The 12,817-nt window shown below is 42.2% G+C and overlaps 1 protein-coding gene across 7 annotated transcripts in view; it reads left to right on the forward strand.

Moving 5' to 3' along the window:
• Positions 1–12,817, forward strand: part of PDPR (pyruvate dehydrogenase phosphatase regulatory subunit) — a 36,784-nt gene that overhangs the window by 329 nt on the left and 23,638 nt on the right. For 2 of the 7 annotated variants that reach the window (XM_025199750.1, XM_006020186.3), the window contains exons 2-8: positions 3,004–3,300; positions 6,280–6,413; positions 8,673–8,754; positions 8,855–9,018; positions 10,066–10,187; positions 11,374–11,491; positions 12,207–12,356. In XM_025199750.1, the coding sequence (XP_025055535.1) occupies positions 3,074–3,300; positions 6,280–6,413; positions 8,673–8,754; positions 8,855–9,018; positions 10,066–10,187; positions 11,374–11,491; positions 12,207–12,356 (997 nt within the window). In that variant the 5' untranslated portion in view covers positions 3,004–3,073. Of the gene's footprint in view, positions 1–74; positions 779–3,003; positions 3,301–6,279; positions 6,414–7,622; positions 7,675–8,672; positions 8,755–8,854; positions 9,019–10,065; positions 10,188–11,373; positions 11,492–12,206; positions 12,357–12,817 lie in introns of those variants that run through there. The other 5 variants (XM_025199748.1, XM_025199749.1, XM_025199747.1 and 2 more) reach the window with 5 other exon arrangements.

Consider the following 12,817-nt stretch of genomic DNA (forward strand, 5'->3'; position numbering starts at 1 on the left):
CGTGGGAGGTTAGATCCCAAGTGCAGATTTCTGCTGGAGCCGCGGGGAGGGAGGGCGGGTGAGCAGCTGCCTGTTGCCCTCAGTTCAGCCCTGGGAGGCGGGCAGCGGCCTGGGTAGCCTGGAGACCTTGCAGCCCCCTGCACGAGCACGGCAGCTCGTCAGTCTGTTCTTGTTGGGGCTAGGGGTGCGCTCCAAATGTTGGTAGCTGCTTCAAGCACCATCTGGCTGGTTGGACCTGTGGTGGAAGCAGAAGTGTCAGCGGCATCCACAGGGAACGTGTAGGTTAAGACAGACATGCTGAATGGGAGCTTCCGTTACGGGCATCACGCAGTGCTTCCCTAGCTGCGCCTCCCCCTCTGAACTCGCAGGGGTTAGCTGCGTACTCTGAACTTACAAGAATAAAACCTGTAAGCAAGTGTGCAGCAGATGTATCAGTGAAAAAGTTGCCTGGGGGCAGAAAGAGCCTGTAGGCAGCCCAGTTGCTTGGCTTCAGTGCAGCATGAGAGCGATTAAATCATTAAAAAAGTTATTAAACGCTGAGCCGGATTGAGAAGACGAGGCTGCAGAAATCTAGAGCGATTCATTTTTCTTGCTTAAAGAATCTTGATCAAACCTTTCAAACCTTCAGAGGCTTGCAAATACAATCATTGCAGGCAGTCCCTCGCAGTCGAGGATGATTGTCTTCCATGATTGTCTTATCTGTGGGTCTGAAGATGGCTGATGAGGCCTCTCCAGGATCAACAGACTCTACTGCAGCTCGGACACATGTTTGTGTGAGGTGGGTGGCTCCAGGTTCTTGATTCGCAACACGCTGTTTCTGCCTTTCTCACTTTTCCATCTCCTGTTGTCATCATAAGGTTTTAAAGTACTGAGATCTTTGCAGCAAACTCTGCCTCAGTTTGGGGTAGTCCTTGGCTATAGTATCCCATGAGTTGATGTGCCATTTTTCAAGTTGGCCTTGGAGACATCCTTGAAACATTTTCTCTGCCCTCCTCTTGATTGTATGCCTTGACAGCTGGGAAAATAAAACTTTCTTTGGGAGTCTGGGGTTAGACATCTGGATGATGTGGCTGGCTGAGCAAAGCTGATGTTGGATGACATTGCCTCAACGCTTGTGGTGGTTGCTTGTGAGAAAATGCTAATGTTGGTGCCTGTTTTCCCAGTGGATTGATGGTACTTCTCCAGCAGCTTGAAACGTCTCCTGTACGTTGTCCACATCTCAGCTCCGTACAGTAAGATGGAGATCACGATGGCTTGATAAGCCTTGAGCTTAGTTTCGGATCTGATGTCACGATCTTCGAACACCTGTTTCCCTAGGCATCCAAAGGTTACACTTGCACACTTGAAATGATGTTGGATTTTTTTTGTCAGTCAGCCTTCTGCAAGAGATGGCTTCTAAGGTATGGGAAATACTTAATGTTCTCCAAAGTATTACCATAAATCTGAATTACTGGAGCTAGGGACTCATTAAGAGCATGTTGATGGCAGACTTTAATGAATGTTTAGTCCCATTTTTTTGTGAGCCTCAATAAAGACGTCAGGGGTTGTCTGAAGGTCTGCTTCCAAGTGAGTGCACACTACAGCATCATCAGCATACTGGAGCTCAGTGACTGAGGTTGGAATGGTCTTGGTTTTGACTGGGAGTCAGCTGAGATTAAACAGTTTAACATCCATTCTGTAGTTTTGCTCCACTCTGACTGGAAGTTTATTGGTGGTCAGATGTAGCCTTGCTTAACTCTCATCTTAACCTCGAAGGGATCTGTGGTAGATAGATTATTAAGAAATAATACTTATGTGCTAGGACAGCCACAAATGTACTGTCATATGTACCTTTCCAGTGTACCCCTTACCTCAAAAATCTTGTCCCAGACAGTAGGAGAAATAGAATATGAATGATTTCAGACTACATGCGTGTTTTGAATCAGTTCCATGTCTGCCTAACAGGAAATAGATTGTGCAGGTTTCAAGTTTGATTTAGAGGTGGAGGGTAGCTTAGGGGGAAGCTTAGGTGAGCGAAACATTAGCTTCATGTAACTTAAACGCACAGCAGTATTAAAATGGATGGTCTACTTTTAATTTTTAAATTGCTTAGTGTGACTTCTATGCCAGTGTGTCAAGCAACCCTAGATCTTATGAGCTCTCCTATGTGCATTTGCTAGTATTATGAACCAGCTGCTCAGTAATTAGTAGTTTTCTGTGTGCTTAGAAACGAATGGAATCCCAGGTTTTGGGATGTGTCAGATAGTTGGAGTCTTGCCCTGTTAAGGGTGAAGATAGTTTAAATGCCCTTTTCACTTCTTGAAAAACTAGAGGGCTAGCTTAAAAGTGGTTATACTTACAGATCTTTTCTTTCTAATTTATTTATTTTTTAAGTATATGCGAGCACATAATGCCTGGCCTCTAACTTTACTTTATTTACCTTTTCCTAAAACTCCTTCCTTGTGAGATGCCCATAGTGAAAGAGGTTGTAATAAAAATGGCTTGGATTGTGTCAAAGAAATGTAAATTAGCTTAGTCTCCACCTGCTTTGAAATTCAGCATTACTTGGGCTTTTTGTGTTGTACCTAAAATGTTAAGATCTTTGGAACAGGTCCTTTGGTTTTCTGCTAATACAGCAAAGTGCCCACCATTTCTTAGTAATATTAAAATGCTAACTTCATAATTTGTTTCTTACTATGAGGGCTGTTGTAAAAAGTATTGGTGCTTTTTCTCCTGCTACGGATCTATAACCAAGAAATAACAAATCACCGTCTGCCCTTATTGGAAATGCAGAGCAACTGGTAATGTATAATATATAATATCCTTTGGGATATAGTACTTCATTAGCATTCTGGGATCCCAGATTATCAAGATAGAGGTCTCCAGGTACCTTACCTATCCTAATGTACCCATCACTGGGCTTTTGCCTAGCCTTGAAGTGCCTAAGCGAACTTGCATGCATGTAGTGTGGTAGATGTTAATAACTCTCTCTCTCTCACTCTTTTTTCCCCCCCCTTCACCTAGAAGTGGATGTTAAGTAGCCACTAAACGTGTATAGGCTGCTCCTTGATAGAACTGATAGACACCTGTCAGGATGTTTCTGCGCTTGCTGTCAGATGGGCGGTGGTGGACAGCCAGCTCAAGGTGGAGAAATATGGCCAGCTCTCGGAACAGTGCCACAAGTGCAACAGAGCCTCACTTGATCTCCCTGCCAGCACAGGCACAAGTGGTAGTCTGTGGCGGTGGAATCATGGGCACATCAGTGGCATATCACCTTGCCAAGTTAGGCTGGAAGGACATAGTCTTACTGGAGCAAGGCAGGTAAGCACTGGATTTGTCTTCTATTAAAACAAAAATAAAATAAAATTTAGAACCACGTAGGACTTGCACATCTACAGTGCCTCTCTTGTGTTTTATTTCCACCATTTCAATTTTTACCATCTTCAGAGATCCTTCCTGAAGTCAGTAGGGTTTGGCCATTTCTTCACAAGTACAAGGAGAGTTCCAAGTTCTACAGTGTTGGCTTTGCTTTACTCAGCCAAGCTATGTAGTCTGCTCTTAAAAGAAAAAAAACGTAAATGACTTGCATAGGACATGAGAGGGAGCAACTTTAACATTTTCAAGCATGAGCTTTGTTTCTCATCCATACTAAAATTCTGTCTGCCAATCTACCCGGGCGTAAAAGCACAGGCAGTTACTGGCGTATAGTAGAAGTCACCTAAAAGTTCTCCGTGTGCCTTGTGCACAGGTAGACTGGGAAGTGCTGTGGCATGTGCATGTGCTCCTACCTTGATTAGGATTATCTGATAAGCCTAAAGTAGGTACAAATGTCCAGTCTTGCCTGAGGCCTTTCCTGTTTGTCGATTCTGCCCCCAGCTGTACTCCTCCTGGAAACAGGTACACGGGATAGTGCTGCAAACCTCTGTTCTCAGGAGATGCTGTGCAGGGTATGCTATTGCTAAACCATCCCAGACAGATGCCTATCCAGCTTCTCTTTGAAAGCCTCTAATAAAGAAGATTTCATACTTTTCTGAAGTAGTTTGTTCCGTTGTCCTACTGATACTAAGCATTAGGAAATTGTACCTGAGTTTTAATCTTAGCCTGCATATGTTGCAATTTAAACCCATTCCCTCATGTCTTGACATTTGTGGCAAGGAAAACCAAATGTTTTCTTTCTTTATGGCACCTATTCAAATGGTTCAAACCTATTCTCGTGTTTTCCCTTGATCTCCTTTTTCTCCAGACCTAAATATATCCAGTTTTTTCAGCGTTTCCTTATGTGGTTTGCATTCCAGTTCTTTTGCCATCTTTTTGCTTGCCTTTTACGAAGTCTGTACATCTTTCTTGACATGTGGTTTCCAAGAATTGCATGTGGTGTTCCAGCTGAGACCTAATCAGTGTTGAGTAGTATGGTATGGTCTCTCTCCGTGCCATACATAAAATACATCTGTTAAGACAGGCCAAAATTGCATTCTCTCTTTTTTTCCTCCAACAGCATCACATTGCGGACTTGTGTTGAGTTTGTGATTTGCCAAATCTTGGATCCATCATGTCAGTGCTATGCCTACCCGGTTGTCGCCCTCTCTGCATTTGTACGTTTGTTTTTTCTTCCCTAGGTGAATTTATGTAGTTAGCCTGTCCAAGAAGAAAAAATCAAGTCGATTTGGCCTGACTTTTGTTTTTCCAGAACAAAATCCACGTTGTTGGTTAGGAAATCATCCTACAACTTGATTGTTTTCTAATGTACTGTAGTACCTTCCTAGCTACTGAAGTCAGACTGACTGATCTATAATTTCTTGGCTTCTCATTTTTCTTTTTCTTTCTTTCTTTTTTTTTTTTAAGATCACCCTTTTCTAATCATTTGACATCTTCCCTGTCACCCATGACTTTGCGAACGTTATTGCCAGTAGGTATGAAATGTCTTTAGCCAATTCCTTGAGCTTCCATCATCAGCCCATGTTGATTTAAATTCATTCAAATTTGTCAAAAATGCTCCCTGACATACCCAGATCTGCTTTTCTCTCCTTTCTATATATAACTTTGCTGTTTTCTTTTGTTTATGTTGTATCATTTTGTTAGGTTTTTTTTCCTGTGAAAATAGAGGCAAGCTAATCATTGAGCAGCTTTGCTTATTTTGTTATCCCATCTTCACGATGGAGCAGTGAGCCCAGAGTTCCCCTGTTCTATCTTTTGTGACAGTTTTAGAACCCCCTATTCTTATCTTTTAACTTTTCTTGCCACCTTCCTCTGAGGTACTGGGATGCTGGCAGTAGCTAAGGCTTGGGATTTTTGGCTGGTACTTTTAAAAACTTCAGAGCGGATCCTGCATTATGGTTGTACCTCTCACCAAATTTGTGGTCATTAAAAATTTTTTCTCTTAATTCATATGGGCATGGAATGGGAATTTTTAAATTCCTCTGTAGTATGGTGTTTTAGGGATGGAGTATCGTTATAGTCATACTGGGCTGGGAAATTTGTGAGAAGCACGAGATTTTCTGGACCAGCATCTGTAACTCACCCTAACCAACCAATAACAGTTTATCATTGTCAGTGATAATGCAGTTCTACCCTGGTTCCACACAGGGTGAACTTGCTAGCTGGTAAGGCTAGAGTAGTTGCCAGCCCCAACCTCTTTCCTGCCCTCTCAGGGTGCTAGTCCTAGGAGTTGCCAAGAAAATACCTAACCCAGGTAGTAGGGGTTAGAATCATAGACCGTAGAAAATTAGGGTTGGAAGGGACCTTAAGAGATCATCTAGCTCAAAACAGGACCATCTCCAACTACATCATCCCAGCCAAGACTTTGTCTAACTGGATCTTAAACACCAAGGACAGATGGTATACAACCTCTCTGAGTAACCTGTTTGAGTGTTTTTACTACCCTTCTAGTAAGAAAGTTTTTCCTAATACCCAACCTAAACTTCCTTTGCTGCAACTTGAGACCATTATTTCTTGTTCTGTTAACTGCCATCAGTGAGAACAGTCTAGCTCCATCCTCTTTGGAACCTGCCTTCACGTAGTTAAAGGAGACTGGATTTAGCTCAGGAGGCCTCTTCCAGCCTTATTCCTTTTTTCTCATCTTGGAGTGATTCCCTCCCCCATCCCCTTGTTGCACACAAAAACAGCAAACTGGTTGTCAGTGAGAATTACAATGCCCTATGCAAGTTGGCTACAAACCTGAGATGTGAAATAAGCTGTTGGAGTAACCTACACAGAATCCATTTTTTTTGGTTTGTTTTGGGGTTTTTTTCTTTTCTTCCTTCTGTCAGCCAGATGAGGCCTTCTTTGTAACTTCTTCTGCAGGCTGGCTGCTGGTACCACTCGATTTTGTGCTGGCATTGTGAGCACTGCCAGGCATGTGTCCATAGAGCTTAAGATGGCTGACTATTCAAGCAAGTTGTATCAGCAATTAGAACAAGAGACAGGAATAAAAACAGGTAAGCAAAATAATCTGTGGAACAATTTTCTGGGAAATTGATTCAAAGTATTAATTGGAATTAATAATGCCATTATCCAATGCCTTAGTGAGACTTCATCTGGAATTCTGTGTACAGTTCTGGTCACCCATGTCAAAAAAGATATCCTCAGACTGGAACAGGTGCAATCTAGCAGTGTAGGAGTTCAGAGTAGGAAGTAATTAGAACTGACCAGGAAGTCAGCGTGTTCAGATATATTTTATATTATTTTGGCATGTATTTCTGTTTTTCTGGCAGAACCAGCAGTCTTACTATAAACTGCTGTTTATACTCCACCAGTGTATTAAAGTTGATAGTGGGTATATGAAAGCACCACGGCAGCAGCTGCACAACAGTTTCTGACCAGTTTTAATAATCACATAAAAAGCTGTATTAAAAGAAAATGAAAGTTTTTTTTAAAGTCAGTCTTTTTGAAAAGTTAAATGCTAGAATTAAGGTTACCTGTGACAGCTCAGTTCAAGCCCTCTTTACGTGTGTGTGTGTGTGTGTGTGTGTGTGTGTGTGTGTGTGAAAAATCTAAAAATCTGGTATTTGGGTTCCTCCACGCCACCAAGGATCTTTGTTTCAGCCAATGCACAGGATGGGTAGTGTTTTCTAATGAACAGCTATTGTTTTTTCCCCATTTGTTCAGTATGTGGCCTTGGTGTTCAAATTGCTCTGAAAACAGATGTATTAATTTTGTTGTTGACCTTTGTTATACTCATCACTATTATTTAAAAGCTTCACAAATATGAATGGATTTATCTTAACATGTTGAGGTGTGTGGGTTATCCTCAATTTATAGCTGAGAAATTGAGGCAAGGAGATGAAGACAAAAAGTGTCCATTAATTGTGGGTGCCCAGTTTGGATTGCCAGGGCCTGTTTTTCTTTTTAGAGCACCTACCATATGTTTGAAATACAGATCTTATTGACTTAAAGTGTAGCTGTCAGGGCCCAGCATTTCTGCATATTTTGTGTTTTATTTCAAGCTCAAGAAGAGAGGGTAACAGGCATTGTGTTTGTTCCTTGCTACTTTGGCTACCTTTATTTAGTCCCTCCCCCACCTCTTCCAGTATAGGAGCTACTCCCTAAGTTTTTTTCCCTCCCTCTTGCTCTCAATCAAATCTAATTGCCCAGCTGTTTAGAGTTTATTTGAACATTTCTCCCTTCTCCTCTATCTCTTTTCCCAGCCAGTCCAAGTCAGCCTCCTTCAGCTCTCCATCCCACTGATTCCTAGTCCTGGTGAGTCCCAGTGTCCACCATGGCACCTTAATCTGTTCTCAGTTTCCTGCTTACATTTTGCTTGCTCAGCTAGCCCGCTGGTTGGTTTTTTCCAGCCAGTTTCCCTTTTCTCTCTCTCTCTCAGCCTCCAATCCCAGTCTTCCCTACCCCAGGTCCAATTCCCTCAGGTCTTGCATTTGAATGAGACGACTCCACTGTAATTGCTGGGCCTAGCTTGTAGAGCACTGAGAGCAGAGAAAAGCCAAACTCCCTGCTTTCTCTTCTGGTGCCTGGCCCGTGTTGGCTCTCAGCTGCAGCTGTAGGGGATGTTCTGCTCAGCCCTGGACTGGAGGTCAGATTTTGGGGAATTTAGCTACAAAGCTCTAGTTGCTCTCTACTAAGCCTGTGCAAACAATTTTCAGATGCTTATAAATTGGTCAGATTTGGGTGGCTTTTGCAGGGACAGCAAAAGGTAAATCCTTGACATAATAAAAAATAAGCAAAGGTATGAGCAAGCAAAAATAGGGGTTTTTTAGTGTCAACCTTAGCGCATTGTGTTGCTAGTGACCTTTATGATTTGAGGTTACTTTTTAAGTGGTTGTATTCATTCAGTAGTTGCGCGATCCCAAAATATTTGGTTATTAAATGCAGTCTTTTCTTCTCATTATTAAGCAGTTATTGGATCAGATTGGACAGTACTCCTTAGTCCCTGCTGGAAGGCCCTTTCCCTACCCAATTCTGTTTTGACACTTCATGGTTGTGAAGTATAATCTGTGAGGGTGTTTATGAACATGGGTAAATTTAGTCTAAAGCCGGGTTTAAATAACACTAGAAGTATACATCAAACTGTGCCTCTTCAAAGTGTTTTATCAGAACAATTGCAGGTTAGTAGTTGATTTCTGTATTAATACCGGGAGTTGGGTTTTCCAGGCTCTTGAGTACTAGAAGCAGCAAGTCCACTAGGATCAGAAGGACTTAGAACCCAACAAACTCTGACTTAACTTTGGTGGTTGCCATAGGGTATATGAAGACCAGCTCTATTTCACTGGCTCAGACTCAGGACCGACTGATCTCCCTGAAACGCATTGCTTCAACACACAAGTATGTATAAGCAGGGGGGAATTATACTGGATCTGAATGTCCCTGTGCCAGCCTTTCCTGAGAGGCTAACAACCACCATCCTTTTTGTATTGTGTGGCAGGGTAATGGGGATACCTTGTGAAATCATCACCCCAAAGCAAGTGGCACAACTACACCCACTAATTAACATTCACGACCTTGTGGGGGCTTTATATATGCCAGAGGATGCAGTTGTATCATCTGCCGATGTGAGCCTTGCTCTGGCAAATGCTGCCTCTCGGAATGGTATGAATTTTTAAAATCTATAGCATGCCTACCCCCTCACGTCATGTCTGCCTTGGTACAAAGGAAAATGACCATCTGTGTGGTCATGGTGTTAGATTTTGTATTCAGATATACAGTATTTTAATGAATAAAGTGTCCTACTTCTCTTCTTTAAAACTATTGTTTCATAACCCTAAAGCCAGATTCAAACTTGTTTTAGTATTGTGTCCTTGGAATCCCACTGAGAGGAGAATTTATATAGAGCCCTACAAATATTTTTGTTGTACATAAGAGTCCTTGAAAGTCCAGATGAAGTCAGAACAGTTTGAACAGTTTTTTATCTGTAGAGCCAAAGGGGTATGTGATCACGGCAGCTGGAATACTTCATTGGACTGGTGGACTTCTGGGTAGTTTGGAGGTAAAGCTGGCTCTGTTGGAATTTTGTTTGGGAAGTTTAGGGTGGTATAAAAGAAGAACAAGGTTAGGATTTAATAATAAAGATTGGACCTGTTAGGACTGAAACTTGATGAGATTGGAAAGACCTTATTAGGCCTGTGTGAATAGAGAAGTATTTGATTCGGATTTGGCTGATTTGGAGGACAGTGATTCAGTATCTAGAGCCAGTTGCCTCCAAGACTGGAAGTGCTATTGTCATGACTTGATGGTTACCTGGTATGGTAGTTATGGCATGGTATCATTATTGAGATAAATAAATGACTAATGAAACTAAGTGCCACCAAGGTTTTTGCCTTAGAACTGTGTTGGCTGGAACTTCTGTTTTCCAATTTGATTTTTTCCCTCTATTCTATTGATTTTTGTTCCCCTTTATTTGTTCCTGTTGTTCATAATCCCATATCAAAGAAATACATATTCCCAGCTGCCTGCAAGGGAGTGTTTAAACCTTTCCACAAGGCATCAGTGCAATTCTGCTATTTTCCAAAGAAGTTAGAATGTAGAAATATGCCTCCCTTGATGGGAGGATACGCTTTAGAACGAGCTCTGGTGTTAGCAGCCTGTTATCAGTAACCTGTTAGCAGTAAGTCTTGTGTGTCTGCTCCTTTTTTGCAGGTGTCCAGATCCATGACAGGACAAGTGTCAGTCATGTCTTGGTCCAGAAGGGACATGTGACTGGAGTTGAGACTGACAGAGGGCAGATTCAATGCGAGTATTTTGTCAACTGCGCTGGCCAGGTTGGATTATTTCATTTTTCTTCTCTCTCTTTTTGTGGTCCCAGTATATTCCAGTTCTCTAATAGTGGAGAAAAGCATGTGGTGACCAGTAAATGAAGTAAGCACTATGTTTCCCTTTTCTCTCAAAATGGACAAACTCTTGCCAGTTCCCAGCTGTCTGGTCTCTAATGTGGAAAAATATTAGTTCATAGATTCATACCTGAAGGGATCATTCTGGTCACCCAGTCAGATCTTCTGCATAGCACAATTTTTAAGATTACCCCAAATTACTTGTTTACATCCCAGATAGCTGTGGCAGTTTCTCCCTACTTGTTCCCCCTACTCGCAAAATGAAGGTGGTTCTAATTAGCAGAGCTGAGTTTGTCATCCATGCATTTACTTTTAATAGTATTTTTCTTTTCTACAAAGCATGCCATGTTCTCCAACTTGTTCAGTTCTATACATTTTTATCTTTTAGAAGCTTACTCATTGAACTGATCTGTTATAGTGCCCTCTTAATATTAAAGTCCATCTATTCATTAACTCAAAACAGTTTGGATATGTAAGTGCTTGCCATTTTCTTGGCACTGCAATTTGTGTCAACCTGCTGAGAAGCACCCTACCTACCCTTTCACAATTCAGACTTGCCCAGAGTCATATAATGGGAGGAGCACCCTCTCTTGCAATGAAGGGTTTTGTTGTGCCTTAAAAGTATGATTAAGACCCTTTCTTTTGTTCTTGGAAACCATTGTCTTTCTAGCTACCATGGTGTCTCAGCTGTAAAGATGCGTTTTGACCGTTGCTTTTTCTCACTTTAATCAGTTATCTTCTTAATGTGGGTCCCCAACAGTAGAAGAATCTAAACTGTTGTCTGTTAGGCCTTGCTTCTGATGAAAGCACAATATTGCCCTAGCAATATAAATGCAAGATATTGTTTGTTCTGCATTGTGGTAGACCCTGTGATCCACCATAAACCAGAGCTCCATTGTACCTAATGCTATATAAATGTAGAACAAAATGATGATCCCTATCCCGAAGAGGTAATGGTCCAAGTAAATGGTACAGTTCTTCTATTAAAGGCACTGATCTGACATCAGTCTGCTCTTTCGTGAGGTAAACACACAAGTCTTTTAAAGAAAAAAAAACACCGTGTGGAACCCAAATTTCTCATGGCTTCTGGTCTGTGACTAAGCCTTTCTGTTTGCAGTGGGCCTATGAGCTGGGTCTTTCCAGTGAGGAACCAGTCAGTATCCCACTGCATGCCTGTGAACATTTTTACCTCCTGACGCATCCCTTGAAGAAACCTCTAGAGAGCAGCACACCAAGTGAGGACTTTCCCACTCTATTTTGTTTTTCTAGTGAACTTTCTCTGCCTTTGTAAAGACAAGACTCTCCTTATCAAGATGGAGCTGATTGGGTGCAATTAGTCTTCCACTCTGCCAAGACTGTGTTCTGGGCTTTCTTATGCATGCTGAATGTTCAGTTTGAGGGCTGGGGAAGGAAGCAACTGTTTGTTTAGTTAAAGGTGAACTCTTGGTCCCAAACTTGAGTTTTAGTTGGATAGGAGGGACTGCTTTGGAATTAGCTTGACTCTGGATTTGCAAATGTATTTCAGTTGTGGTGTGCAGATGGCACTTATGGTATGTGGAAAGGGTGGTGCAGCTTTGGCACTGTTTTTCTTGTAGGCCATTGTCTCTAAGTAGGCCATATTTTTCTTCTAGCTGAAGTTCAGACTTTTTATAATGGCATTTACGCATCAGTGAGCTGTAGGGGAACGAAAGCACTTGAGGTATTCACTCCTGTGTGCTCTGGGCTTTGGGTTTCCCTGAGAGAGTGTGCTTGTAGGGCTAGGAAGTAGAAAGTTTTGGTTGGTTACTCCCACTCTATTTTTTCAAGTGACTTCCCAATGAATGCCCTTCACTGACTGAGTAACTTTTATGTTTCCAGCTTCTTTGTGGATGACCTTCTGTTATGAGATATGTATGGTAGTGACTTCTTCTGCTTCTTCCCATCCCATCCTTTCTCTTTTTTCCTCTGCAGCCATTGTGGACTTAGATGGTAGGATCTACATTCGCAATTGGCAAGGTGGCATCCTCTCTGGGGGCTTTGAGAAGAACCCCAAGCCCATCTTTACTGAGGGCCGGAACCAGTTGGAGATTCAGAACCTGCATGAAGACTGGGATCACTTTGGTATGCTAGGGTCAAAGGGCTTGCAGACCTTACATGGGCAGGCTTCCACAACAACGCAGCAGAAGACTTGACAGAAAGATAAAGCTGCCAACCAAGGGAAGTGTGCTGTAGACAGTTGTCTGTCTTTACTAAAAGGTGGGAGAAGCTTGGGAACTCTGAATAGTGGGGTCAGCTGTTAGTTTGTGGGGCAGACAGCATGAAAAACTCTTACCCACTGATGCTACCTTCTGCTAGACATCCCATTTTGCCTGGAGATAGATAGTCTAATCTGTACCAGATATAGGAGAAATGTGCAAACCTCACTTTTAAACAGGGACTGCCAGGTGTACTTAATATGCAAATAGTTCTCCTATGGTCAGAGTTCAGCATTTGCTACTTGCCAGATTTCTCCCTTTCATTGCCTAGATAATGGTACATTATTATTATTTCATTCCTCCTCCTCCTCCTCCTCCTCCTCCTCC

Source organism: Alligator sinensis, unplaced genomic scaffold, assembly GCF_000455745.1.
Source record: "Alligator sinensis unplaced genomic scaffold, ASM45574v1 scaffold203_1, whole genome shotgun sequence".
Taxonomy (NCBI): Eukaryota; Metazoa; Chordata; order Crocodylia; family Alligatoridae; genus Alligator; species Alligator sinensis.